The sequence below is a fragment of the Trifolium pratense genome, linkage group LG2 (genome assembly GCF_020283565.1).
Source record: "Trifolium pratense cultivar HEN17-A07 linkage group LG2, ARS_RC_1.1, whole genome shotgun sequence".
Taxonomy (NCBI): domain Eukaryota; kingdom Viridiplantae; phylum Streptophyta; class Magnoliopsida; order Fabales; family Fabaceae; genus Trifolium; species Trifolium pratense.
The window spans coordinates 37,135,645-37,161,207 of NC_060060.1; the positions used below are offsets into that span (position 1 = coordinate 37,135,645).

Sequence of the window (25,563 nt, forward strand, 5' to 3'; positions counted from 1 at the left end):
GCCGGTTTTTTCAAACCGCCCCCGGTTCACCGGTTCGAACGGTTCCGGGCGGTTCGTACCGGTTTCAAGCGGTTTTTTTCCGGTTCTGCAGACTACCGGTTCTCAGCACTAGCCCGGACCGCTGCTGTGTCCGGTTCCCGGTTGAACCGGCCGGTCCGGTCCGGTTCTTAAAACATTGGTATCTAGTCTATATTTAAGCTAAATATATCAATTGTTCAATGAATCTAAAAAATAACTTTTGCTTACAAATAAGGTCGGAAGGAGTATATCATTATCTTTGACAAAAAATCATTTCTTTGTTTTTGTTGAATAATTTTTTGATTCTTTTATTGCAAAAGAATTTTAAATATTAATAATAAGGGATTTTGCGGTAGTGAGCAAATTGATATTCATAAATATTATAAATATCATACACGGGATAAATTATCAATAATAAAAATTCTAATGCGACGAAACATACTCAGCACATCGAATTACGTGGAACGTGCGATCCAAGTATAATGGTTAGTATATCAAAGGTTTTGTTATTATACCGGCTAATTCATTCAAAGATTCTTTAAGTTTCAAGATCGTAATAATTAGGTCATTTAAATTTTTTAAGTAACAAATATGTCATTTAAGTTTCTAACTTGTTGTACCATTATATTTTGAGTTAATATTAATTTTCTCCAACATATGTATTTTTTTCGTCAAAATTATTAGATATGTAAATATGAAAAGATGAATATAAGCATCGATCGTAAATAATTAATAGAATCATGACAATATATTTGTGTGAGGTATATTCATTGACCTGATCAATGAAAAGGCACGACCTAAAATATTTTACATGGTATCAGAGCAAAAGGTCCTTCTAGCTTAACCAAGGTCCTGGATTCGATCTCTGGCTTGGGCATGCAACAGTGTTAAAACTCTTAGGGAGAGTTTGCCACTCATTTGGGTCCCACAAGGCTCGATGGATTAGTCTCTACAATTGCGCGCAGAGGATACCCGGGTTATAGCAAAAAAAGAGCGAAAGGTGTACTGATCAGATTTAATCTCTAACGGATTTGGATCCTCTCATGTGGCACATGAGCGCAAATTTTTGTTTTGTGGGTGTGAAGGGAGAGAAATAAAAAATAAGCAAAGGATGATGAGAGAGAAGATATGATGAGAGAGAAATACACATAAAATAAAAAGGGGAGAGAATTGGAGAGAAAAAAAAAGAAGATACAAATTCCTCTTTTATTGATTGAAATAACTTGAAATGAATGTCTATGTCAATTTAAAACAAGATGCGCCTGTGAATTTTCGATTGAGGCCAGCTGATGTTCTGTTGTACGGTTGGGTAGGAGGGAAACATGCATATGTGGACTTGACCGGAGTTTCTCCACTTGTGGGATTGACGACTGAAGATTTTACTATAGGACAGACGACCCTCAAAGCTGCTTCAAGTAAAATGATCAAACACGAGAGAGCATGCTCTGACAATCAGCATGTGTTTTATACCTTATGCGTTTGACACTTTCGGTTTTCTAGCACCAGAGGTTGTGACTATTTTGAAAAGAGTTAAAAAAGTCATGCATAGCATTGTGGTGTCTCCTAGGTCTCATAATGATTTTGCCATCCAAAAAGGGATAGCGGCGCAACTTATTGTCCATTTGTCTTTCATTCAACTGTAATTATCTTACGTACATATATAAAGTATAATTAACATTATTGATTTAAAACAATGGAATACTGTGTTGTGGAAAATGTTTTACTAGCACTCAACTAACAAAAATGCAGGTGCGAAAAATAAAACCCTACTTAGAAATTGTAATTTTCATTTGGGCTGGATTAATAATAATAATGAAAATTTCTCTTCGCACCCACCCATTTTCTCGCGCACCCCCCAAACTTCCAAAATTGCCCCTGCAATGTTGACTTCGGGGAATACGACTCGAATTTTTTTTGGTTCGGAAAACGTTTTCCGCTCGCTCTTTTTTCGGAAAACGTTTTCCGCTCGATCGTTTTTCGGAAAACGTTTTCCGAACAACTGGGTTTTATACCAGAACGTTAAGACCTCTTGTCAGTTTCTATTTTCTTCCATTTTCTGCGAAAGGTTAGGGTTGCAAAGGGAGAAAAGGAACGCATAGATTGCATCTACATCAACAAATATCATCAACCTCTGATCAATTAGTAAGTTACTGTTATCTCGAATTCTTATTAATTGTCATCCAATTCCAATTTTCCTCAACAAATTTCATCCAATTTTCATCAAGTTTCATTTGCATCGAAATTTTGTTGTTATCCATTGTTCATATGAAAATTCATTCGTTATTAAGTGATTAAATTGTTGATCATTCGTTTTTTAAGACAAGTGTTTGGCTGACTTGTAGCATAAACTCAAGCATATATGTTGTAGATTTGGATTTCGTACTCTATGTGTTTGTATAAATGTGTGAATGAAGATTGGTAATGCATATGCTTGAAATTGTGTGCAATATATAATTCGTGAAAACTACTGAATTAGAATGGAATGCATAATGTATATGTTTGAGTTTGGAAATAACCAAATATTGTTGAATTATTTATCATGGTGTTTTGTTTTGTTTTTATTTTTGTTTAGATATGGAACACAATATTGGAAGAAGCAGGCTTGGTAGACCGAGTCAGGCACATTCTTCTGCTCGACGAGAGGCTGCTGCCGGCAATCCTCCTGCTAAAAGAGGTCGTCGTAGACAAGGACAACCTCCGTCTCAAGGAACACATGATAATGAAGCGGGGGGGTCAGGTGCGACACGATCACGTTCAAGGCGACAACAAGTTGATGATGTTGACGTAGATGCAGCTGAGGATGGGAATGTAAATGTTGGTCAATATTTGGCCGATGATGCAGACTGGCTCGATGAAGATGAAGATGAAGAACCACGGGAACAACAAATGCAACAACAACCACCACATGAAGCACCACATCAACCACCACATGCACCCAATTTGCAACCAGAGGATGGCTATCCGGGAGGACCTAGTAATTTTTCCTTATTAACGGAATACCACAAGCATAGGGCAATTCCGATATGGAATGCAGAGCCTGGTGATGAAAAGGTATATAAATTATTAATTGCATATGATTTATTAAATAATTATTTGTTTTTATATCTTGATATAAATTTATGTATTAATTTTCAGATTTTGAAGAAAAGTATGCGGGCCATTACCAACGGGAAGAGGGTTATCAACCTTCCAAAAATGGATCGGAATGTGGACTGGTTTTGGAGAGCCATAGAAGCAACCGGCTTAGAGCCGCTAACGAGGACCAATTACAGCATAATAGACCACGGGGTTCTCACTGCATTTGCCGAAAGATGGCATTCGGAGACTAGCACCTTTCACATACCAATAGGTGAGGTTGGCATCACATTGGATGACGTCCAATGTCTGTTACATCTACCGATCGAGGGAAAGCTGTTGAACCACAGAAAGATATCAAGAGCTGAAGGAGTTGAACTTGTGAATACATATCTTGGAGTGCCTGAATCCAAATGTTGGGAATTTTTTATTGATACACACGGTCCGCATATAACTTATGGAGATCTAGCATTTGTGTACACTACAAGATGGGAGGAAATTGACAAAGCTGTGAGTGAAAACCGACCGATGCATGAAATTACGGTGTTGAGGCAGCAGTGTATTAGGGCTTTTTTGCTGTTTTTGGTGTGCACTACCATTTTCAGCAACAAAAGCCAATTCTACGTCGACGTAGTTTATTTGAGCTACTTTCAGGATTTGTCGGATGTGAATCAGTGGAATTGGGGTGTGGCTGCTTTAACATATCTGCAGCACTATTTGGATGATTCGTGCAAGGCCGGTGGTATGCAAGTAGCCGGATACTTGTCCTTTTATCAGGTAATTAGTATTTTGGTTGTCATCTATTTTCATAATTATACTTTTCGAAATAATTTAATTTTATTGTTTTTGTTTGTAGGGATGGATAATGATGCACTTTCCAAAAATGACTGTGTGGCGTAGAGATCCGAACTACAGAGAGGAGATGCCACGTAATGCCACCTTCAGCACTGGACAAGGACATAGGGATCCTGTCCTGTATAGGCAATTTTTGGATAACATGCAGGTTTCTGATTTTGAATTTTGTCCATACGATGGTCACCGTCATGTGAGACCCTTGATTGATGTTTGCTGGTTTTCTGGTTGGTTGAGGTGCGGGTCATTGAAGGCAAAACATTTACCTGAACGTGTGCTGCGACAATTTGGTCATGTTCAAGGCATTCCAAGAGACCCTGCTGCGGGTGCTCCAGCTGGGATGAGTTTGTTGCAGATTGATCGAGTGTTTATGGAAGAAGTTGAGATGAGAATGATTGACGAAGAAATGAGAGGACCGACTGTTGTGAGAGCATGGGATCATGTACCTGGCTATATATCATGGTTCTACAAAGTCTCCCATCCGATTATGCGTCCGATCGCTGCCCCGGAAGCACCACCTAGACCAGCAAACTTAGAGGTACTGATAGAGGAACAAGAATCGCAGTCAGTTCCCGATACTTTCGATATATGCCGCAATGTCAGAACTGAGCTACGACGCGCACTTGAAGCAAATGAGGCATTGCCAGGAACTCCGATTTATGAAACTGTGAACAGGGTGCTTGGGTTTGTCGAACCAGCATTTTTGTACCGATCAAGGCGCAGACTACCGGGTAGAGGAAGATTTGACCCACATGATGCTGCAAGACGCTTTAATACTCAGTGATAACTAGTTTGTGTGTATTTGAATTTTAATTTGTTTACTTTTAAATTTTGTAATGTGTTAAGTCACTTTGATTGGATTGTAATATGTTTGGGACATCTAACTTTGATATATATAATTTCGTTTGCATAATGTGTTTTGCGTACCTGTGTATCACAATTTATGTTTGGGACATCTAACTTTGATTATTGGATGGATTATTGAAGTTTTACAGGTTTTTGAATTAAGTTATATAACATAACTTGGTTATAACATAAGTCAGAATGTTCTGATCATGTGTGCCCAGAATTCGGAAAATGTTTTCCGAACTTTTTAACGTCTCAAATAAAAAAGATTCTGCGTTCCGAACGGTGTTACACATTCGTTCGGATTATAGTTTCCGAATTACTGGGAGTTTTAAAATAAAAGAAGAAGCAAAGGAAATTTTTAACAATTGCGGTAATTTTTAACAATTCCAAAATACACATCTATAAAGTACACCGACAAAATTTAATCTTGAACTTTTTATTATTTAACACATTACGATACTTCAAAAACCATACGACATTGATTATATTAAATCGCGAATACATTAAAATCAGACGTCAATACATTAAGGAAATAAACTTATACAATAGAAATAAACCCATACAAATAAAACATGTTCAACGGGATGTGCATCATTTTGCAACTATTAATGTAGCATACATACGGGGAAATTTTGGATCAATCTCTATGCAGTTGAACATTTCTTCCACATCTTCATCATTCTTCAACTCATGCCACTCGTATTTCCGTGGTGCATCATCGTATCCTCCAACATGGTCCGATGCCAGATCGATGTATGACTCCGAATACGCTAGTTTATCGATTTTGATCTGCCTTGCATATTTATAATGATACATGACTTCAATCCTGTGTTTGAGAGAGCGAAGAGTTGTTAAAGTGTTATTCAATTCAATGTAAAACGGTTGGTCATTGCCACGAAACTTGACAGAAAACTGATGCGCTTTTGGTACAGAATTAGGAATTGGACGAGTTGAAACATTCATTTTGTAAACATGTATTTTTTAGAACTGAATACGCATAGACGTATTTATATTAAACCTTGGTTAAAAGTGTCGGTGGGTTCTCGGCCGATAAAAGTGTCGGTGGGATCTCGACCGTTAAAAGTGTCGGTGTGATCTCGATCGTTAAAAGTGTCGGTGGGTTCTCGGCCGATAAAAGTGTCGGTGGGATCTCGACCGTTAAAAGTGTCGGTGTGATCTCGATCGTTAAAAGTGTCGGTGCATTCTCGACCATTAAAAGTGTCGGTGCGATCTCGACGGTAAAATATAACTATAATTAGGAGAAAGAAACTCTGCATTTCGTATAACAGGTCAGTTCGGAACGCAGAAACTGAATTTTTAGGAGTAGACAATTTGATCGGATTATATTTTCCGAATTACTGGGACTGTTATTCATAAAAACCAGTTGCTGGACAGAACCAAGTAGTGGAGTACCTACTACTCTGAATATTGCATTTCTCGCAAATAACCTGTTTAAGCCACATTTATAATCATCAAAAACAGACGTACATCAATACAAATAAATATTTCGACAATCAAATCGAACATCGAATATTACATAATGTGTTCAAAATGTCCAATGTTCACCTACTTTACAAAATTTGTTCAAAATGTGTTCACTTACAAAATGAGTCTAGAGTGACATCCTAAAGTGACATTCTACGCCGCAATCGCGCTAAATCAAAAAACATTAATTAAGCTAAATAACATAAACTACAAGCAATCGATTGGACATTCTTTAGAGTCTCCCTTTTGAAGTTTACGTCTCGGAACAACAGCGCCTTTTTCATTATCCATCAATGCCACGAAATCCGCTTGTCTATCCACGAAACTACTCTGCCACGAAGAAGCTTCCTGCGTACAATACTTAGTCCACGTCTTACAGGTCGGAGGTAATGGACAATGTTGCTTCAACTTAACATATACAAAATGATCTGGAACCCCTCCGATACATAAAATCTTAGAATCCGGGTCTTGTGGAGGAGTGCCTCGCAATGGAAAAAAAGTTTCACTAGCTCCAGACCTTTCACTCTTAGTCAGCAACACTACTACCTTGTTGAAGTATGAGGCAATGATGTGCCCCATGTCTGGAAACGTTAGCCACTTTTCTCTAGGTGCCATGCGCCGACTAGACCTTCTCGTCGGTGGAAAGAAAGCGTCATATAGATATTGATAACGCTCCATAGAACCAAATATCGTCAAATATTCGTCTTTGTGCTTACTTAGCTCCTTTTGCAAGTTTAGTCTAATTAGCTCATAATCAGCTTGATTGTTGCGAGTATCCAAAGCAATAACACGAAATCCGCAGAAACCATCACCATCGACATCAACTATATCCTCAATATGCGAATGCATGAACAATGGCATTGCATCAAGAAATGGAATATGTCGATCTTCGATTGGATTAACTTTACCGGTACGTGCACCCTTTTGTTTGGAAGACGATGGTGTTGCTTGTGATGATTGGCTAGGCGGAAATTGCACCTCCACATGCTCCCAATAGGAAGGAGACCGAGTCATCGAACTTTCCCCGCAAGCACCCTTTCTTTTTACCCCTTTATTCTTTCCAACCACAACCGGAGGTTTCAATGACGTAGACTGTGGGAATGCAATCTGTCGCAGCTGTTCTCTAATTTGTATTTTCATGGGGACATCGACTGTTCTCAAACGCTCCTACAAAAAATATATAAGTAATTATCATTCTAACACATTATATAAATACTTATTGATAATTTTATTAGTTGTAGACGAACCTGAATAGCGTTCCACTCCGCCAAGCAAGAATAGTCATCAACTTGTTGTTCAACATCCTCCCGGTCATTGAAAACCAACTTCTTCCAATGGTTGTTAATCTCATCCAGCCTAATAGGTCGGTTGTGGCGAATTTTTTTAGCAAGAACACAAGCACACGGCAATCCATGGGTGCGTTGTAACACACAACCACACTTTTTGCTATCCATGCCAACTTCCTCAGCCCTCTTGGCTTCTTCATGAATGTAACCCAATGCAGTTCTTGAAACCTTATAAACCACTAAATTGTACATCGGATTATCATCATATCTGTGCTCTTGTAACGACAGACTGATCCCAAAAGTTGCTTGAATCTCAGTGTGTTGGTTAACCAACATATCATGTATTGCTCCCCAAACCTTGACAAAATCACCATTTGTATCTAACAAGTATTTTTTTAGCACAGCATGTGATGACTCAGCTCGGTTTGTTGTAGTATTACCAAAATGCATTACACGGTTTGTCCACGCGCTCACAACTTTCTTTTCATCAGTGTCTAGAACCGTTTTTTTGACATAGTTATAAAATCTAGGCCACCTTTCGCATACGGTTCTAAACTTTATGACCGCTTCAGAATATGCTTCCTCGGTTGGAGAATTCAACACTTCGTAAAACTGAGACATTATGTTTTTAACAACGTCCCCTTGCTTCTCCTCCTCACCATGTTTGATCTTACAAAGCACGCTGCACCTAGCTGAGACATTTTTCTTAACATGAAAGCGACAAACTAGCGGTGTTGCATTTGGAAATACATCGGGAATAGCACTCATCAATGCGGCATCCCGGTCAGTCACAATAACCTTCGGTGCACTGTTTTCGTCCACTAAAAGTTGCTGCACTTGTTGTAGAGCCCAAACAAAATTGTCATGTTTTTCATTACTTAGAAAAGCAAAACCAAGTCCAAATGTCTTATTAGTCGATGTGCAGCCAACAATCTCAAACAATGGCATTTTGTACCGGTTGGTTTTATATGTGGAATCCATAAGCAAAACATCGCTAAAAGTATTGAACAGTTCGATAGATTTACGATGTGCAAAAAAAAGGTCTTGAATAGTATCAGACTCACCAACTGTTCGAACTTCGAAATAATAGTTGTTTTCCTCCAAACATTTCAAAAGTTGTTGCATTTCACTCCTTGGCCCCCGAGCTGCAAGTTTCAATCTATGCTTGGCATTGTACAATTGCTTGATGCTTGTCGCACTATCTGGATTTCTCTTTTTCAATGTAGACATGATGTTTCTAGGTGGGATTTGATTTCCGGTCATTTCGACAACCATCTCCTTCTCTTCGGGTTTCAAACGCCCCGCAACTAGGTGACCTTCTAAAGCTTTATCCAACACATGGTTGTGAATGCCGGACACAATTGTAAGATTCCACTCCTTTGATTTCGGCAAATAACCACGGAGTCTAAACGGACAACCAATTTTCCTCGATCCCCTCTCTTCGATTGATACCTTTTTCTTTGCCTTGTAGTTCGATGGTCTGTACGCACCTCCCCTTTCACAACCCAACACAAAACTTGGCTTCCCACTTACCAATCCTTGGTCCGATCTTACAGTTACAACTGTAAAATGTAACTTTTCAGCTTGACCCTTAACCCACTTAATCAACTCATCTCGATCCTTATATGTTTCTTCCGGCACAAAATGCTCACTTGTATCAATGTGAATAGCTGGTGCTTCACACTCAGTAGCTTCATATTTGACTGGAATTGCACAGTTGATGGGTTCGGCATCTTCTACCGGATCTTGTTTACGTAAGCCAAGTACAACCTCCCTCGACTTTTTTGGAAGCTCGTGATCATCATCCATATCTACACATAACACATTTATATCTTGTTATTATGAATAACACAAATAGGCATTCCATTATGAATTGTTAGATTAATGTGGAAATAAAAAATGATCATATAAAATAGTACAGTAGCTGCAAATTTGAAAATTCAAACTCCCAGACATTCGGAAAACACGTTCCGACCGTTTTTGAGGTTTGTTCGGAAAACGTTTTCCGAGCGATTTTGTCAGAAAAGGGTTACGAATGACAGTCTACATATAGCATGGATATCAAAAAAAACAACGGTTCAAACTAAAATTTACCTGGATTTGGAGCCTCCACGAGTATTGAAACGTCTAGGCAAGGTTGCAATCTTGATTTTGAGCCAAAATTCGAAGGAAACAAAATTTTTGTTGGGTGAGAGTTTTAGATGGAGTGATTAGGTGAATGAGAGAAAGCTGTAACGTTCTGGTATAAAACCCAGTCGTTCGGAAAACGTTTTCCGAAAAAAGAGCGAGCGGAAAACGTTTTCCGAACCAAAAAAAATTCGAGTCGTAGTCCCCGAAGTCAACATTGCAGGGGCAATTTTGGAAGTTTGGGGGGTGCGCGAGAAAATGGGTGGGTGCGAAGAGAAATTTTCAATAATAATAATAATAGACCCATTTACATAAAAGACCACAAAAATGCACCAAAAAATAAAATAAAAAAATAAAACAAAACAGAAACCAAACACAGTACCATAAACCCTAAGTACAATACGAGGAAGTTTCCACTTTTCAGTTTCATTCATCACAACAATAATCTTTGTCGATGCATGCATGGCTGAAGTTTACACTCTAGTTGTCAGGAAACCCTGTTTTGATCTTCCAACCGGTTGCCCACAATGTCTCTCTGCTTTCATCTATCTCAATTTCGCTAAAATTCCTTTTCAATTGAATTTTCACCTAAACGATCCACATTCTGGTAACAACACACCTCATTACTCTCTCTTTCTTTCTTTTATTCTTATGGGTCTCATAATGTTTGATTTTTTCATCTTTTTTTGTTCATGGGTATATAATTTTTCTCCATACTAATTTTTGTGGCTTATGGTGTTTTGTTTAGATAAAATTCCTTACATTGAGGTTGGTGATGATTATGTGGCATATGATAATGAGAATGGAGGGATTATTGAGTGTTTAAAGAAAGATGTTGGTGTTGTTGATTTAGATAGTGAAGTTTCTTCACTTCCTGATTGGGTATCAATCAAAGCAATTATCACTACTTGGCTTCATGATGCACTTGTCTATGAACTTTGGGTTGGATCTGAAGGTTCATCTGCTTATAGTATATATTATTCTGATCTTCCTTGGCCTATTGGGAAGGTTCTGTCTTCGAAGAAAGCTCGTTGGGTGAAATCTAAACATGGGATAACTGATGACAATGCTGTAGTCAAGCAAGAAGAGGTCAAGTTTCAATTTTTTTGCTTTTTCTTCTTGATACTATAATTATACTAATTTCATTATCTTCTCCTTGCAAATAAATTTTTACTCACTACCAATCAATTGAATGACTTTAAAAGTAGTTATGAATAAATTCAAATGTTTGTAATGATCTAACGGTTATGATTGATTGAAAGGGTAAATCATCTTTACATTGACGGTGTTTATGAATTAAGGGCCCGTTTGGATCGGCTTATGAAAATAGCTTATGCAAATAAATAAAGTTTTATGTTAATTTATAAGTTTTCACTAACAAAAATTGTATTTCTATAAGTTGTTTTCTCATAAACTACCTTGAAAAGTATATAATAATGCATAAAAGCTTATTTATTTGCATAAGTTGTTTTGCATAAGCTCAAAAATAAGTCAATCCAAATAGGCCCTAAATCCAATAGTTTGTAGTTTAAACATTTTATGTGGTTTTCCCTTTGAAACAGTATTTATGTATGGCTTTTAGTGATGGACAGATTTATGCCAGGGCAGGCTATGCTTATGATACTCTATCAAAATTGTTAGGTGAAAAGAATTACCTATTCGAGAACAGGTGAATCTTCTGGACTTTAGTTTTGTTATACTAGCATGTTCATATGTTGGCAATACTTTGGTGTCATTTTCATTTTTTAGAGCAAATATCGGCTTTGATATCTTGGATTGGTGATGTACTCACATACTTTATGCTTTATTCGGTTTATGCAGCCCATCAAGCTTGGATGCTATTTTTCTCGCACATGGACTTGTTGTTCTTCAAGCTTTACCGGTAAGTGTTGCTGTCAAATATTAATCAACTGTTTTTCTGATGTTTATTTTAAGGTAGTTGTGCATATACACTAATGCTGATTAGGCTCTACCTATAAATTAAGTTTGACAAATAGTTTACGATTACGTCTTACACTCTGGGGGAGTGGGAATTATCATGAAGTTGATCAGATTCTCAGAATGTGAATAAATGCTGTTTATAGCACTTTATTGGGTGAGGGAATAAAGCAAATTTGCCAATAGTTGGGTGAAAGAGAGATGCAAGGGAATCCATTTAGAGAATATGTGTATATGAAGCGTGTTTCCGAATTCTTGTCTGCCAAATTGGGTCATTCAACGAATGATAAGAATAAGATTATTCTGAAATCTTAAGGAATCAAGGATTATGTTTAGAAGTTTCAATCTTTAAAAAAAAAAAAAAAAGAATAGTAATGCTTGCTACAAAGTATGCAGTAGTGTTAAAACTCTTAGGGAGAGTTTGCACCCATTTGGGTCCCACAAGGCTCGAGGGATTAGTCTTTGCAGTTGCGCGCAGAGGATACCCGGTTTACGCCAAAAAAAAGAAAAAAAAGAAAGTATAAACAATCAAGAATTACTAAACTATGTGTTTTGATTTTATTTTAGTTTTATTCTCGTGCTACTTTGTTGCATTCACATCACCTAAATTACATGTTAGGTTTATAATCACTTGGAGTCTTTGAGATTTAGTTTGAGAAAATGCTAACTCTGGATGCTTCATTTATGTACCAATAGGAATCTTCAGCATTGCGGGTCAAATTTTCGGAACATGATAATTTAGTTAAATATGTGCAAAAATGTAAGTCTGAACTTATAGAAGCTGGTCCACATCCTCATACAGATGCGTCACCATCGGGCTCCAGAAGTCAATCAACCAAGAGTAAGAATCTCCATGATTTTTTATGTCTTAGAATTTCTTCACATGGAAATTTTATCAATTCAAATATACAAAGTATGTAAATTTCAAGTTAAAACACTAAAATTAATATAGAAGTTGTTTCCTTTATGGTATACTTGTATCATTCACTCTGCATGAACCATGAAGTTTGATTTATCATTATTATTTTTTTCATTAGGACCAAAGCCTAAGAGCGTACCGAAAAGGGAGAAATCAGAGGCGGAGAAAACCTTTAAAAGGAGGGGAAGCTATTTTGTGGCAGCACAGTTAGTTGCAGTTGTTGTTTTTCTCACACTTATGGTGACATTTGATGGTACTGAAGTGGAGGTAGAAAATGATGTTGATGGAGATTTTTGATCTATAGGACCTAAGAGTGAATAAGGATTCACTGATTTGTTTATTTTCTTCTCAGTTCATTCATTAATTCATTACTATTTACATATGGTCCAATGTTTTTGTATACATAAGTTGATCAAACCGATTCATCATCGAATAATAAAATGTTGATTTTACCGAGTTATAAGAAAGAAAGGAACCCTGTCTTGAGTGAACCTTTGGGTTTGGCGGCCGGCTTAAACAAGTTCAGGGAAAAAGTTTTTATTGTCTTTAATTTTTCCAAACTGAACAATTAGCTTTTATTTAAAGAGTTAGTAAAGTATGCGATCGGGAGGGGCTAGAATCACTTGATGCCAGAACTGACCCTCAAATCAGATTAAACTGGTGGTGAAAAAAAAAAAGTATGTAATCTCAATCCCACGATTAAAAAAAGTTATTTGCATATTAAATCATACGAAATATCTACCATCATTTCTTCATCAATATTTAAAATATGTTATTTCACATTCTTAAAAGTTAAATTGCCCACTTTGATAGATTAGCTCTTTCAAAGTGGGCAATTTAACTTTTAAGAGTGTGAAAGAGCTAATATTTCACGAAGTTTTTTTTTTTTATCAAAAAAAAAATCTTTCAAAAAAAGTTACTATATGGTCTCTCGAGCATGAGGGATAATTTTTCTGTCCATTGTAGTTTTATCCGACTTGATTACACGCAGAGAATATCTAATTTATAACAACCAAAAATGTTAAAGTTCAAAAATCAAATTGTATTTGCTCAGTAATTTAATAACTATTTAACGGAAACATGAAAGGGAGAGAAGGGAAAAGATGAAACAAAAATGAAAATGTAAATAAATTGAGTTTCTTTCTCTTGTTTCAATATTTAAGATCCTCCAAATTGGAACTAATAAAAAAAAAGGTCTTGAGAATTACATGAAAATTCCTTGTTTCCCCTTCTCCTAATTATAAAAAATAAATAAATGGAAAATAATAAAATTCTACCAAGGGAAAGAGATTAACACAAAACCTTTCCCTCCCTTAAATAAATTATATTCACTAACCCCATTGCTAAACTAAACTAACTGACTAACTAACTAAAAAATAGTAAAAATCATCTGTATTCATTCATTTTGCAGCCTCACAATTTTGCTGCAAGTTAACATTCTCCCATTGTTTAACAAGTTCATTGTATCCCTTAGCATAATCAATAGCAAACTCTGCCATTGAGCTCATAGCATTTGACATTCCACCACAAAGTACCTTAACAGCAACCTCCACCACTTCTTCTCCTACTTTACCAACTTCCAGCATTTCCATATTCCCATTGTTTCCAACTATTGCATTTTGTGTAGAATCTTCTCTTAGCTGTTGTGCATAGAAGGATCCTAAGCCAGCTGCAAATGAGTCGATGCCATCAAGCACCGCTGTTTCTTGTACGGAATCTAGACGCCTTGACCACTGAACACAAAGTCCGAACAACGGATGAGTGCAGCTAGAGCTTCGAGGAGAGCATACTAACTTTGATGCATCAGGCTCGCATCTCATGCATCGGAGAAGCCAGCCAGTTAGTGCATGAATGTAGGATCTTTGAGAAGTGATCCATGACTCGAATGTGTTTCGCCAGTTCCTCAACTCAGTTTCAAGATTGGAGACTGAGCGTGCGAGCTGGTGCGGATCAGTTATCGACACAGCAGACTGTTTTCTGGCATCAATGCTGCCGGCTAGAAGAATGTTGGCTTCTTCTATGATTTGTTTCTGTGTCTGATGGCATTCTGCCATCACTTTCCACATCTTCGCTAGCCTGTAGTTTGTATATGTCAGAATTTGCAAGCTTGATATTTATTATTTCTAATTACAAGCCGTTATAGAGTGATATATCTATGACTACAGACAAGGACACCATAGACGACACTGACACATTGGACTTAATGAATGAACCACATGTGTTGGTATCATACACTGGACACACTTAATCTGAAGTGTCGGTGCTACATAAATGTTCATGTGGAAATCATAAAAAAAGAGCTGAAGTATAACAATCACAAACCGAATGTGTAGTTTTGTTAAGGTAAGAAGGGCATAATAAATAAATTCTGCACCAAAATAGTATATAGTCTTATAGGGTATACTGTATAGACAAGGGTTAGAACAGATGCTGTGTAAATTTGATGGCCCTAATGCTTAACTATTCTAAAAAGTAATGATAAGAAAATGAAATATTAGCAGTGTGTTAAAAATTGAGTAAATGAAAATTTTGGCCCTTGAAACTGCAAGGGTTGAGCAATTTCGTCCCTTAAATTTACGAAATAGCAAGCTAGCCCCTTAAATTACCAAACATCAATCAATTTAGTCCCTCCACCAAAATACCTCTTTAGTAAACATTCATCAAAGCTAATGAAAGACCTACATATTGATTTGAACGGTCTCTAGTTGTATCATGACAAACATAGAACTTTTAAAATTGTGGTATGCCATTGTCAGCTTAAAGGGCTAAATTGTTATTTTGCAAATATGAGGGACTAAATTGTCCAACTTGAGGGAAAAAGATGCTTTATATTTTGACCGAAAATTTGCTTAATGTTCATCTAGAAAACAAAACTGCATGGGAACTATAAACTTTCATACATACCCTAGCACCAATTCAAGAAGCTGGGGATGCAACTCTTCATCCCTTAAAGTTTCAATTCTCTTGGAAATAGCTTCAACTGAGTGTATTGAAACTGTTATCTGTGTATGTAGATCTCTAATGGTTGCTCTTATTTTATCCACAGAAGAGGGTTCCTCTCCTTTTATATCATGGTTCCTCAGTTGCAGACATTTCTTCTCATACGCAAGTCGAACACGTGTTCCAGACTGTTGAAGAAGAAAGTAGCATAGCATTAAGTTTCCTATTATTAATAATGTGTGCAATCAATAGCACCATGACTGTAACAATAATAATACGACAGACCGAACAAAAAAGTACATTAGAAAGGTTTATACTTTATACAGTTAGAGGCATTATGGTTTTAATATTATACCTTGACTTCCTGATAGAGCTTCTTCTCCCATGCATATAACCTGTCTAATGTTGACTGGTGACTAACAGAAAACACACAATTTTCGTCTGATGGATCATCATAAACTTCATCCCTATTGTTTGAAAAATTTGTTATAATTTTTGACGGGGACGAGCGAGAAGAAGCTGAGCGAAAAAGAGCTACTGGATTCAACAATTTTGATGCTGCAAAATAAATATAATTTAAACTTATATTCCTAAAAATTTGCAAATAGATACAAGTGAAAGAAAAATGATATACCAAAGCAAGATTATTTCAGTATACAATTCAAAGTTCATGTTTTCCTTCGTACATAAGCATTTTTAGAATGAATGTTATTCATGAAACTTGAGGCTTAACTCACAAATTCTGAACAGTATGAAATGCAAGAGCGTTGAAGAAAAAGTTTCGACAAATTGAAAGTATAAATTGTACACGTCCACCAAACCTGAAAGTTCATTGGAAGTGGATGAATATTGAGCTTTCTTGGCCTCTAACAATGCCGAGACATCATTGGCTGCACTGCAAACAACCGTGAATTGAGCTTCAAGGTCCCTTATCACTTCTGCCATATTTGTCGGTCTTTGGCTTACATAAACAGTAAAACCAGGTGTTTCTTCCTTAGCTTCTTGATTATCAATTGCCACTTCTTGATGACTGGATTCCATATGACCTGAAGTTTGAGCTTTTGATACTTGAAAACACTCACTGCCATCGACTTGTGAGTCTGATATTTCATGTGCAGTTTTGGTTTCAGCATCTGTTCGCACCTCTTTCTCTTCCTTCTCTTCATCAACATCTTCAACCGTGACTTCTTCTTTGGAAGTGTTTGCATCAATTTTGGTTTTTTCTTCTGCTACATTTTTCTTTGCAAAAAAACCTTCTTCTTCCTGTTCCAGGTCTGGTATTCCTTCTTCTTCTCGGGCGTGCCTCAGTTCTTGGTTTTCATCATCCATAAGAATCTGGTCAAGGCTACTTCCATTAGGATAACCATAATAATCCAACGATGTAAACGGATTCCAAAAGGAATCCCATTGAGGTGAAGGTGGAGGGATAACAGGCCTGTTATTCGGAGAATAAGCGAAAATCGACGCATTCATAGGCGAGGACTGCATACCAAAAAAACCATCACCACCATATCGGTGTATAGGAGAATACGACTCAACTCGAACCGTTTCCGGCGATGGAGGCTTTTCCTCAACCGAAATCGGTGGATTACCGCTCGGCCTTAAGTAATTCACTTTCAAAGTCATAGTATTAGGTCCAAACTCAATTGTTGTTGGAGCTGTCGAATCTTTCGATATAGGAATGAATGAATCCAATGAGATTTGAAGTGCCTGATCTCCTTCAAAATAATCAAGCAAAGCAGCAGATACCCTTTTAAGAGACTGAATGTAAGCTATATGTCCATTTGCAAATTGAATTCTATGCTCAACAGCTTCTTTTATGAATCTTTTTCTATCTTTACAAATCTTAACTGCTTCTTCATCATTTAACTTTGATTGAGAACATCCCATTTCTTACTTCACTTCAAATTCAAACCCTAAGAATATGAATCTATCTAAATATCAAGCTTGCATTTGCAATGAAAACCAAAAGAACAATCTTTTATAAATTCCCACAAATGTTTTTACTGCAGAAACATGGAAAATCAATAAAAATATTGAATTGGGGGAAAAATATATAAGAAATGAATTGAAGCAATGTTAATAAAGTTTGATGCTTTTCTTTAATTTCAAGTAACAGAGATTCCTAAATACTGAAACCCCTTCTATTATAATGATAAGACATTAACAAAGCAAGGAACTTTAAAAATGGGAATTTTGGTTTATCCCCAAAAAAATAAAAAAGTATGAAAAGAAAGGTAACGAAGAGTGACATTGTTGTAGTGAATTGAAGATGAACAGTGAAGTGAAGGTTGTTAGAGAAGTGTACCTGAAGAGAAGATAGTGAACGGAGTTGATGAAGGTTTGATCAGAGAGAAAGAAAGAGAGACGTTGAGAAAAGCAGCAACGGTCAAAACACAGGAAAAAAGGAACAAATGTGTTTGTTGTGTTAGAAGTTGGAACAAACAATAAAGAGACAAATTTTGAAACAATAATAATAACAAAAAACTGTACTTCAAGTGTGTATGTGTGTTTTTATTTTTTACTGGAAAAAAATATCTATTGGGAACAATAAAAAGACAATTTTATTTAAATTAAAAAATACACTAAATAAGTAAATAGCAAATACTACCCCTAACATTTTTATAATAATTATATTTTTGACAAGGAAATTTTTATAATTATTAAAAAATAGAGTACAATTAATTAATTTAAATTTTTTTTAACCAGATGGATTCATTTTTTTTTTTTTACTTTTTAGATAAATGGTTTTTTAGGGCTAAATAAGTTGTTTCTTTATTTTTACCATTGGTATCCGGCCCATTAAACCACCTAATCTCGTTCAGGGATTAGTTCTGAGAGTTAAGTTTTTAGTCTCTATGAATATATCAAATTTTATTGTTAATCTATATAAAGTATATCAGCAAGTTTTAGTCCCCAGATTTTTTTCATCACAAATTTTGTGTACCTGATAAAGAAAAAAAAAAAGGAGTGAAGCACAAACCCCTCCTTTTTTATATGTTCAGAGAAAGAGAATTAACATATGATCTATTTGAAGTTGCGACATGAATAAAAATTAAGCATAATTTTTTTTTTTTGTATTGGGGGAGTAGTGGCTAATCTACCTTATGATTGGATAGAATAATGTTTTGATTTCTACAATTATTTTTTAACAAAGGTTATTGAATATCAAAAATTTATTATGGGAAATCCTATTTTTTTAGAACAGATTGAATGAGTAGGTGTTGTTGATGGAGAGGAAGTTTTAAATTGGGGGGTTATTAGACCAATGTAAGTTAAATGATAAAAAAAAGATAGAATTGAAGAAAAAAAATTGTTAAGTATGGTGGGAGGATATTTTTTGGAAAGTATAACCCTTATGTGGGCTACCTTAAGCCCAATTTATATTTTTTGAGAAGTTAAGCCCGTGTCTCTTTTACAAAGTTAAGCCCAATTTGTTAACACACCATGTTTTGTCACCCTACTTCATTTTTCGCGCGTCCTACGAATTTATCAAAATAGTCTCATCTGCTATTTAAATAGAGAATACTCCCAGAAACATCCTACTTTTACAACGTCCTCTAATTGAGTAGCGGATGACATTTTCAACAATTTCTCCTTTTTATAACGTCTTCTACTTAAATAATGGAAGAGGAAATAGGAAAGACATAGGACGCGCGACTAATCGGTGGCAAAAGTAAATCTTTGTTTTGTCACACTTACCAAACATTTTTATGTCTCACTTTCTGTAGTGCCGTGCTATTCAAAGAAATAAAAATTGATAAGAATGTTTTCCTACTTTCAAATAGATGCGTGTACAACCGTGAAAAATAAATAAGACAAGTTCCTTTAAAATCAAACCCTTTAAAAGACATTTCTGATGAAATTGTGTTCCTATTTTTACTAAAGTAATATAAGAAAAAAGTTAAGAAATACCACATAACTAACGTGTAAAAGATAGAGTATTATACTTGAAAAAGAAAATTAGTAATTTAAATTGTATGAAAGATTAAATGATTTCTGGTTGTTATAAAATAGTGACTTTCTAATTTAGTTCTTAATTAAATTTTATTAAATTTTTAATCTCTAGAAAGACAACGTCCATTTTAAATAATTTTTCGTAGGTATGTTTAGAGCATCATAAAAAGTTCTTCCAAGAAAAAACAAGTTCAAAATTTAATTTATAGGTCATAATTTTCGTTACTTTTATCTTAAACTTTTGTCCTTTAAAAATTCATATTTAATTCATACAATGTTAACAATTTCTAAATTTTAGTAAATAAACTTTATATAGGATTTTTTAAACATACCTATAAAAACCATTCAAAAAATTAGGAGTTTAATGATAATTAAAAAAATTTAATTTTAGTAGGGACTAAAAATATGTGTAAGAAATTTTTCATAGGGACTAATAATATAATTAAAATTAAATAAGAACTAAACTTGAAAAGATTCCATTTTATAGAGACCAGAAATACATTTAACCTTGTATAAATTTATATTGAATTATTTTTTTAAGTAATAGGTTTTTATGATGTGATGAATTTTGGTATTTAACAAATTATTAAATAAAAAAAGGCAAAATAGTCATCAATTTTGAGTGACGTTGATGTTAATGTTATACTCCTTCCGTCCCAAAATATAAGGAAAATTTGGTCAAAAAAAATTGATGTACTTGGTTAAAAATTTAGACTAAATACATCAACTTTCTTTGATCAATTTTAAGACAACTCAAAGATCCTTCTTAGTTGTTCTAAAATTATTAAGTATTCAATTCAATTTAGTACATGAAATTTAGGACTTCTAATTTTTTTCATCTTTATAGAATTACAAATACCGGCAAAGTAACTTATTAAATGGACAAATCTTGAGACATTATAAGTAAAAAAAAAATTAAAAATCTTGAGACATTATGTTTCTCCTAACTTGGATTCAAAACCATTCCAGAACTTTAAAACACATTAGATTAACCTACACAATAACCTCCCTCATCTGGTCGGAAAATCAACATAACCTATCAACGTACTTTCTTATGTGGTCGGAAAATCGACCATACAAGCAGGTAACAACGCCTACGCCGTTCTCCCTAACATCACAAATCAACAAAAGGTCAAATATATTTGATGTTGTTCAAAATTAGGGACTATTTTACCTAACTAGTAGTAAATTTCAAAGGGTAAAATGTCTGATTTCGGCAATTTCATTGATGAATGAATCAATGATTAACTCAATAATATATGGTTGAACGTCGGTGGAAAAAATAGCATTATCGAATTATGATTATTTTACTTATCTTTTAAAATAATTTTGTAAAACATTTTAATATTATTTAGAACTTTTAGCACTACCCAATAGAATCTTTCTTTATAGCTCAACTGAAAAATATATATATAGGCCGTGAGCATGTTAGATACGTTGTCTTTACTTTCTTTATAAAATTTAGGGCTTTTATGAAAGTGAGATCCACTTGCTAAGCTTGAGTGAAACAAACACCAATTGATATGTCTCTCTCTCTCTCTCTCTCTCTCTCTCTCTCTCTCTCTCTCTCTCTCTCTCTCTCTCTCTCTCTCTCTCTCTCTCTTGCTAAAATGTTCGATCTTGTCTTCTTTGTTAAGTACTACTATTGAAATAATGGAAGATAATGATTGTGAAGTCAAATAATTATTTAGTTTGAAAATGGAAACCCCATTATTGTTTTCCAAAAATATGGATCTTGTATACTATTAGAATGGGAAGATGATTCAGCAAAATCCACCATATTAGTATATGTGATGGGATGTGGTTGGATCTAAGTGTCCCAAAATCCAAGCCACTTATAGGAACACCATCATATCTTTGTCCCTATTTATTTTCTCACATCAATCATACACTCAAAATTAAGAACATGGCATGGTGGTACGAGATAGTGAGTGTAGCTGGGCTGCAATTGTCACCTTTGACTATAGCTTTGGTTTTTTAATTAACTAAAGAAGAATTATTTTGAGAAAAAGAAATATGTAGTGATATTATAAAATAATTTTACACTGTTAATCAATTACAACATGTTTTCCGTCACGTCACCTCATTTAATCTCACTTTCTTGATATTACATGGAGTGTTGAACTATTCTTATTAATTGGCAGAGTAAAATTAATTTACACTGAAAGTGCATATCCTTTAAACTCAATCATTGTATCTCTAAATCAATAATGTCATCATCATTACAAAAATAAATAATGTCATCAATATAATATAAATATGTATTAATTCAAAAATATAGTCACATTTGAATTAGTTATAGAACAAAACTCCCAAACATTGAATATTTTGATAGAAACCGATTTAATGCTAGATTTTTAAACACCTATTTTAATATACTTTTGTTATTGATTTCTTTATTTTATATATAAAAAAGGTATATTTAAAATTAACATATTCACAATATTTGTTAAGCTATCATAGAAATACATTAAAAGTGCGTTAAAAAAGTTTTGACGAACGCCACAAAGCTACACAAAAGATGGTGCATTATTTTTTGAAGCTAATAAACGATGGTGGATTAGTGAAACTCTTCCACTACACGTTGTTACTTGTGGAGCAATCATCTTAGGGCCCAACATCCTAACATAGTGTTTTATGGTATCAATTCAATAATGCCATATCCTTTAAGAAAGCATGTAAGTTTCTACACTTGGTTGGTACCAATAATTTAAATATTGAATAACTCAATTCAATTATATTGGGTTGAATTATATCAAAATGATCACAATGCATTTTTCTTCCCATCTCATTCTTCACTACATAAATTAAATATAATATCTTGAGCATTTCTATATACTTTGCGACTTTATTCATATCTACTCTCTTTCTTTATTCCTTGAATCAGCTCCACCCATCTTTAATTATTATGTTAGAGAAATAATGCACAGCCACAACTTTTCAAAGATATATATATCATTTTAAGTGGAAGATACTTGCCCAAAGAAAATAAAAAAATGAAATTAAATACAATAAATGACACTTTGTTTGTCAAGGTGAGAACATGAACCATGTTTGTTTCCATCGTGCAGGCAGGGGAGCAAGTAAGAATTCATATATTAACATTAAAAATATGTATAAACTATACTATATATGTTAGGTATTAAGAGACAATAAGAGACTCAACTTATCAGGTTCTATGATAAGTTGTGAGAGCATTTGAAAGGTAGTAATACACATAAATTAATTTTAAGAAAATGATAACTAGTACTTCTGATGCATTAAGAAAACTAATTAAAAGAGTGAAACTATCTTCAAAATTTGTGTAACATCTTAAAAATGTAAAAAAATGATTTTTTTTTAATACAAAAGTTACTTGTTTGAGTATTCTAGAGACACTAGTTAACATGACCCTTAATTTTAAATGATAAAATAAGTATAAGTTGTGTTCATTTCTCAAAAGAAATGGAACTAATTAAAGTCACGCTCCTACATTTCTAAAGTATGACATTAATTGATCGGCACTAATTCATCTAAAACTATAGGAATACTTTTGAAAAGTAAAGAAGATTCTTATAATAAAATAGGAGATATTCCGGTCATTATTATAAACAAAAATATCAAACCTTGGTCACTAATATTAAAACTAAAAAGTGTCTTCATGAATTTAACTTAATTGATAGAAATAGTAGATCTGACCCCTACTTAGTCATCTTAAGGTGAAATTTCTAGCCACTGAACTACTTGATAAAAAAAATATTAAAAGTAAAAATTAACTATTTTTGAGTTATAAAAACTAGGAAAATGCTAAACCGTGGCCCCGGGACACTAGTTAAACATACTAATATGAAAATTTTGCCTCGAAACTAGTGCATTTAGCTCATTAAAAACATAAAAAGTCATCTTTTGAACATTAACTTTATCTTTTACAGTATTTTTCTTTTTTAGTATGCTTAATAAATGCCCCGGGGCACTGTTTAGCATGACCCTAAAAATTATTATCATTCCTAATACTTACTACTCTTCATTTAATTCAAAAGTATTAAGCTGGTAGTTGAATGAGTTTTTCTACTAAATATCAAAAATTTAAATTTAGTAAATTTGAGCGAGCAACAAAGGGTTTGAGCAATTTTTTGGGTTTCTCAGCAATTAAGTTAAAGTTATAGAGTTTGGAAATAATCAAATTTGTGAAGGAACCTGGAGATGGTCTTAGAAATGAGAAGGGAAGGAAGTTAGGGGGAATCACGATAAAAGAAGACTTAAATGCAGTTTTACATCAGCATCAACTATTTATTTAGATGATCCAAAAAGAACAAGATAGAGTTGATGAATAAATCATACAATGAACATAATATGCATAAAGACATTCTTGAAGAATCAAAGTTTGTAAATCATTTAACTTTACACACATATTACTAGATCCATCATATCATTGATCGCTAATATTTTGAATGTTAAGATTGTGATGAGACAATGTTGAATAAATCAATTGCTTAACATCGGATGATATGTGATCTTGCACATGTACGATATCTACAAAACGCTCCTTGACAAATATATTATATTCTTACCAACAAAAACTAGATCGATTTGTTCTCTTATAGATTCACATGAACTTCACTAGCAAGTAATCTAAACTTTTTATTTTTCGACTTCTCTAATTCCATTTTGTTTCTTCTTAACAAATACATGTAAAATTTCTTTTTGAATAGTTGGAGAAATGTATTTTGCATTTTGATGGACATTTTTCTTGAATACTTTATCTACTTTTTTAATGTAAGAAGCCAAAATCTTTATCATTCGAAGAAAGTTCCCTCAATATATATCCCACATATTCATCACATCCTCTAAAAACATTTAAAGTTTACAAAAAGACAATATACAAACTAAAATGTATAAGAACATATTAATTAGTATATAATATTTTTAAAAAATATTTGAGGGGATCGTCGCCTTTACTGGTCCCCTTATAGTTCCGTCCCTAATAATGGATTTCGGGTTGAAACATACCGACAAGTGTTCTTTTTTTTCATTTGTGTATATGTTTGTCACTGGTCATTAAAAAAAAGCTAAAATATGTAATTTCTACTAAGACATTGACTTACAAAATAGTAATACTAGTGATTATTAGAGAATACTTTTTTTTCCACAAAGAATAGATGTATTTTTATAGATTAAAAATTATGAACTAATTAATTAAATTGAAAACCTATATTATCAACTTTTCAATTAACAATATAATTTGGACTTTAATATTTTTAGGAAACCCTTTATTTTAAAACTATTAAATCCTAAGACAAAAAAATAAAACTATTAAATCCTAACGGAACTTAGTGACATTCTCAAATTTCCATCCATATTTTTTTATCAATTACTTTTGATTTTGGTGCTTTTTTTTTATCAATTCCTTTCAATCATACACGACCATTTTTTTTCTTCTGAATAATCCAAATGAACTTTAGATTAAATATATTTTTATTCCACGTTTTGGTTAAACTTTCGTAAGATTTCAAATTGAATGTGTCAGCCAAACACTACATGATAATTTTACCAGTTTAGGTATATATACACTAGCTAAAGCAATGTTTTTAACCTGTCCAAAATAAGGTAAGGATGTGAGTAATATTCTCATAAATTAAAAATTGAAATGTCCTGTAAATTTAACTAAGTTGGCAAGACATTGAATTATATATGCAGGGAGTCGGAGTTTGAATCCCGATCATCCCACATTTATTCACTTTAAAGGTGAAATTTCTAGTCACTAGACTATTTAACAATTTTTTTTTTTTGAAATAGCATTGGACATCATTTAATCATAAGTTTATATACTTCATATGAGTTCACAACTAACTAGACTCTTTAAAATCAAAGGAAAACTTTTTTTTTATCAATAATTGAGCCAAGGACAAAATATTCCATTAATCCTAATAATATCAGATGAGAGAATATTCCTCAGATAGTGGATTGCAAACCTAAGTCCACTACCCATTTGTACTGCAATAGTGATCAATGGAAGTATCTATGTTGTTGGCATTATCCCCAACGGGGGGTTCACGAGGGAGCTCCACAATTAAACATGACCAGTCAATCAGTCATGTAAAGTAATTTTTAACAAAGTACAAAAAAGTTGAAAATAAT

At 34.1% G+C, this 25,563-nt stretch overlaps 5 protein-coding genes across 6 annotated transcripts; 2 read left to right on the top strand and 3 right to left on the bottom strand.

Moving 5' to 3' along the window:
* The first annotated feature begins 1,837 nt into the window (after positions 1 to 1,837).
* On the top strand, positions 1,838 to 4,856 carry LOC123908790 (protein MAIN-LIKE 1-like). Its single transcript, XM_045959520.1, has 4 exons — positions 1,838 to 2,160; positions 2,591 to 3,069; positions 3,154 to 3,870; positions 3,950 to 4,856. Exons 2-4 carry the CDS (start codon positions 2,593 to 2,595, stop codon positions 4,727 to 4,729), a joined length of 1,974 nt encoding a protein of 657 aa, XP_045815476.1. The 5' UTR covers positions 1,838 to 2,160; positions 2,591 to 2,592; the 3' UTR covers positions 4,730 to 4,856.
* A 1,623-nt stretch (positions 4,857 to 6,479) lies between these two features.
* Positions 6,480 to 8,657, bottom strand: LOC123909167 (PKS-NRPS hybrid synthetase cheA-like). Its single transcript, XM_045959943.1, has 2 exons — positions 7,527 to 8,657; positions 6,480 to 7,446 (listed from the first exon to the last, which is right to left on the bottom strand). The coding sequence occupies exons 1-2, from the start codon at positions 8,544 to 8,546 to the stop codon at positions 6,487 to 6,489; spliced, it is 1,980 nt and encodes a 659-aa protein (XP_045815899.1). The 5' UTR covers positions 8,547 to 8,657; the 3' UTR covers positions 6,480 to 6,486.
* On the bottom strand, positions 8,626 to 9,374 carry LOC123904659. The gene is made up of 2 exons (XM_045954293.1): positions 8,743 to 9,374; positions 8,626 to 8,632 (listed from the first exon to the last, which is right to left on the bottom strand). The coding sequence occupies exons 1-2, from the start codon at positions 9,372 to 9,374 to the stop codon at positions 8,626 to 8,628; spliced, it is 639 nt and encodes a 212-aa protein (XP_045810249.1).
* A 682-nt stretch (positions 9,375 to 10,056) lies between these two features.
* On the top strand, positions 10,057 to 13,005 carry LOC123911154 (mitochondrial outer membrane import complex protein METAXIN-like). The gene is made up of 6 exons (XM_045962510.1): positions 10,057 to 10,299; positions 10,441 to 10,781; positions 11,285 to 11,361; positions 11,514 to 11,574; positions 12,327 to 12,471; positions 12,668 to 13,005. Exons 1-6 carry the CDS (start codon positions 10,155 to 10,157, stop codon positions 12,844 to 12,846), a joined length of 948 nt encoding a protein of 315 aa, XP_045818466.1. The 5' UTR covers positions 10,057 to 10,154; the 3' UTR covers positions 12,847 to 13,005.
* A 659-nt stretch (positions 13,006 to 13,664) lies between these two features.
* LOC123911126 (protein ALTERED PHOSPHATE STARVATION RESPONSE 1-like) lies at positions 13,665 to 17,935 on the bottom strand. 2 transcript variants are annotated; one of them, XM_045962479.1, is made up of 5 exons: positions 17,798 to 17,935; positions 16,311 to 17,495; positions 15,845 to 16,047; positions 15,454 to 15,677; positions 13,665 to 14,625 (listed from the first exon to the last, which is right to left on the bottom strand). In XM_045962479.1, exons 2-5 carry the CDS (start codon positions 17,377 to 17,379, stop codon positions 13,950 to 13,952), a joined length of 2,172 nt encoding a protein of 723 aa, XP_045818435.1. In that variant the 5' UTR covers positions 17,380 to 17,495; positions 17,798 to 17,935; the 3' UTR covers positions 13,665 to 13,949. The 2 variants fall into 2 exon arrangements, with proteins under 2 accessions (XP_045818435.1, XP_045818436.1); XM_045962480.1 differs by having other exon boundaries at positions 16,311 to 17,799.
* Positions 17,936 to 25,563: the final 7,628 nt, after the last annotated feature.

Excerpts from the sequence above, each read along its gene's own strand:
- LOC123908790 (XM_045959520.1), top strand. The coding sequence starts at position 2,593 with ATGGAACACAATATTGGAAGAAGCAGGCTTGGTAGACCGAGTCAGGCA. Across the intron at positions 3,070-3,153 it reads CAGAGCCTGGTGATGAAAAG|ATTTTGAAGAAAAGTATGCG; the intron begins GTATATAAATTA and ends ATTAATTTTCAG. Across the intron at positions 3,871-3,949 it reads GATACTTGTCCTTTTATCAG|GGATGGATAATGATGCACTT; the intron begins GTAATTAGTATT and ends TTTTGTTTGTAG.
- LOC123909167 (XM_045959943.1), bottom strand. The coding sequence starts at position 8,546 with ATGGATTCCACATATAAAACCAACCGGTACAAAATGCCATTGTTTGAG. Across the intron at positions 7,447-7,526 it reads CGGAGTGGAACGCTATTCAG|GAGCGTTTGAGAACAGTCGA; the intron begins GTTCGTCTACAA and ends TATTTTTTGTAG.
- LOC123904659 (XM_045954293.1), bottom strand. The coding sequence starts at position 9,374 with ATGGATGATGATCACGAGCTTCCAAAAAAGTCGAGGGAGGTTGTACTT.
- LOC123911154 (XM_045962510.1), top strand. The coding sequence starts at position 10,155 with ATGGCTGAAGTTTACACTCTAGTTGTCAGGAAACCCTGTTTTGATCTT. Across the intron at positions 10,300-10,440 it reads CCTAAACGATCCACATTCTG|ATAAAATTCCTTACATTGAG; the intron begins GTAACAACACAC and ends TGTTTTGTTTAG. Across the intron at positions 10,782-11,284 it reads CTGTAGTCAAGCAAGAAGAG|ATTTATGCCAGGGCAGGCTA; the intron begins GTCAAGTTTCAA and ends AGTGATGGACAG.
- LOC123911126 (XM_045962479.1), bottom strand. The coding sequence starts at position 17,379 with ATGGGATGTTCTCAATCAAAGTTAAATGATGAAGAAGCAGTTAAGATT. Across the intron at positions 16,048-16,310 it reads CACTTCCAATGAACTTTCAG|CATCAAAATTGTTGAATCCA; the intron begins GTTTGGTGGACG and ends TTTATTTTGCAG. Across the intron at positions 15,678-15,844 it reads AGCTCTATCAGGAAGTCAAG|TCTGGAACACGTGTTCGACT; the intron begins GTATAATATTAA and ends CTTCTTCAACAG.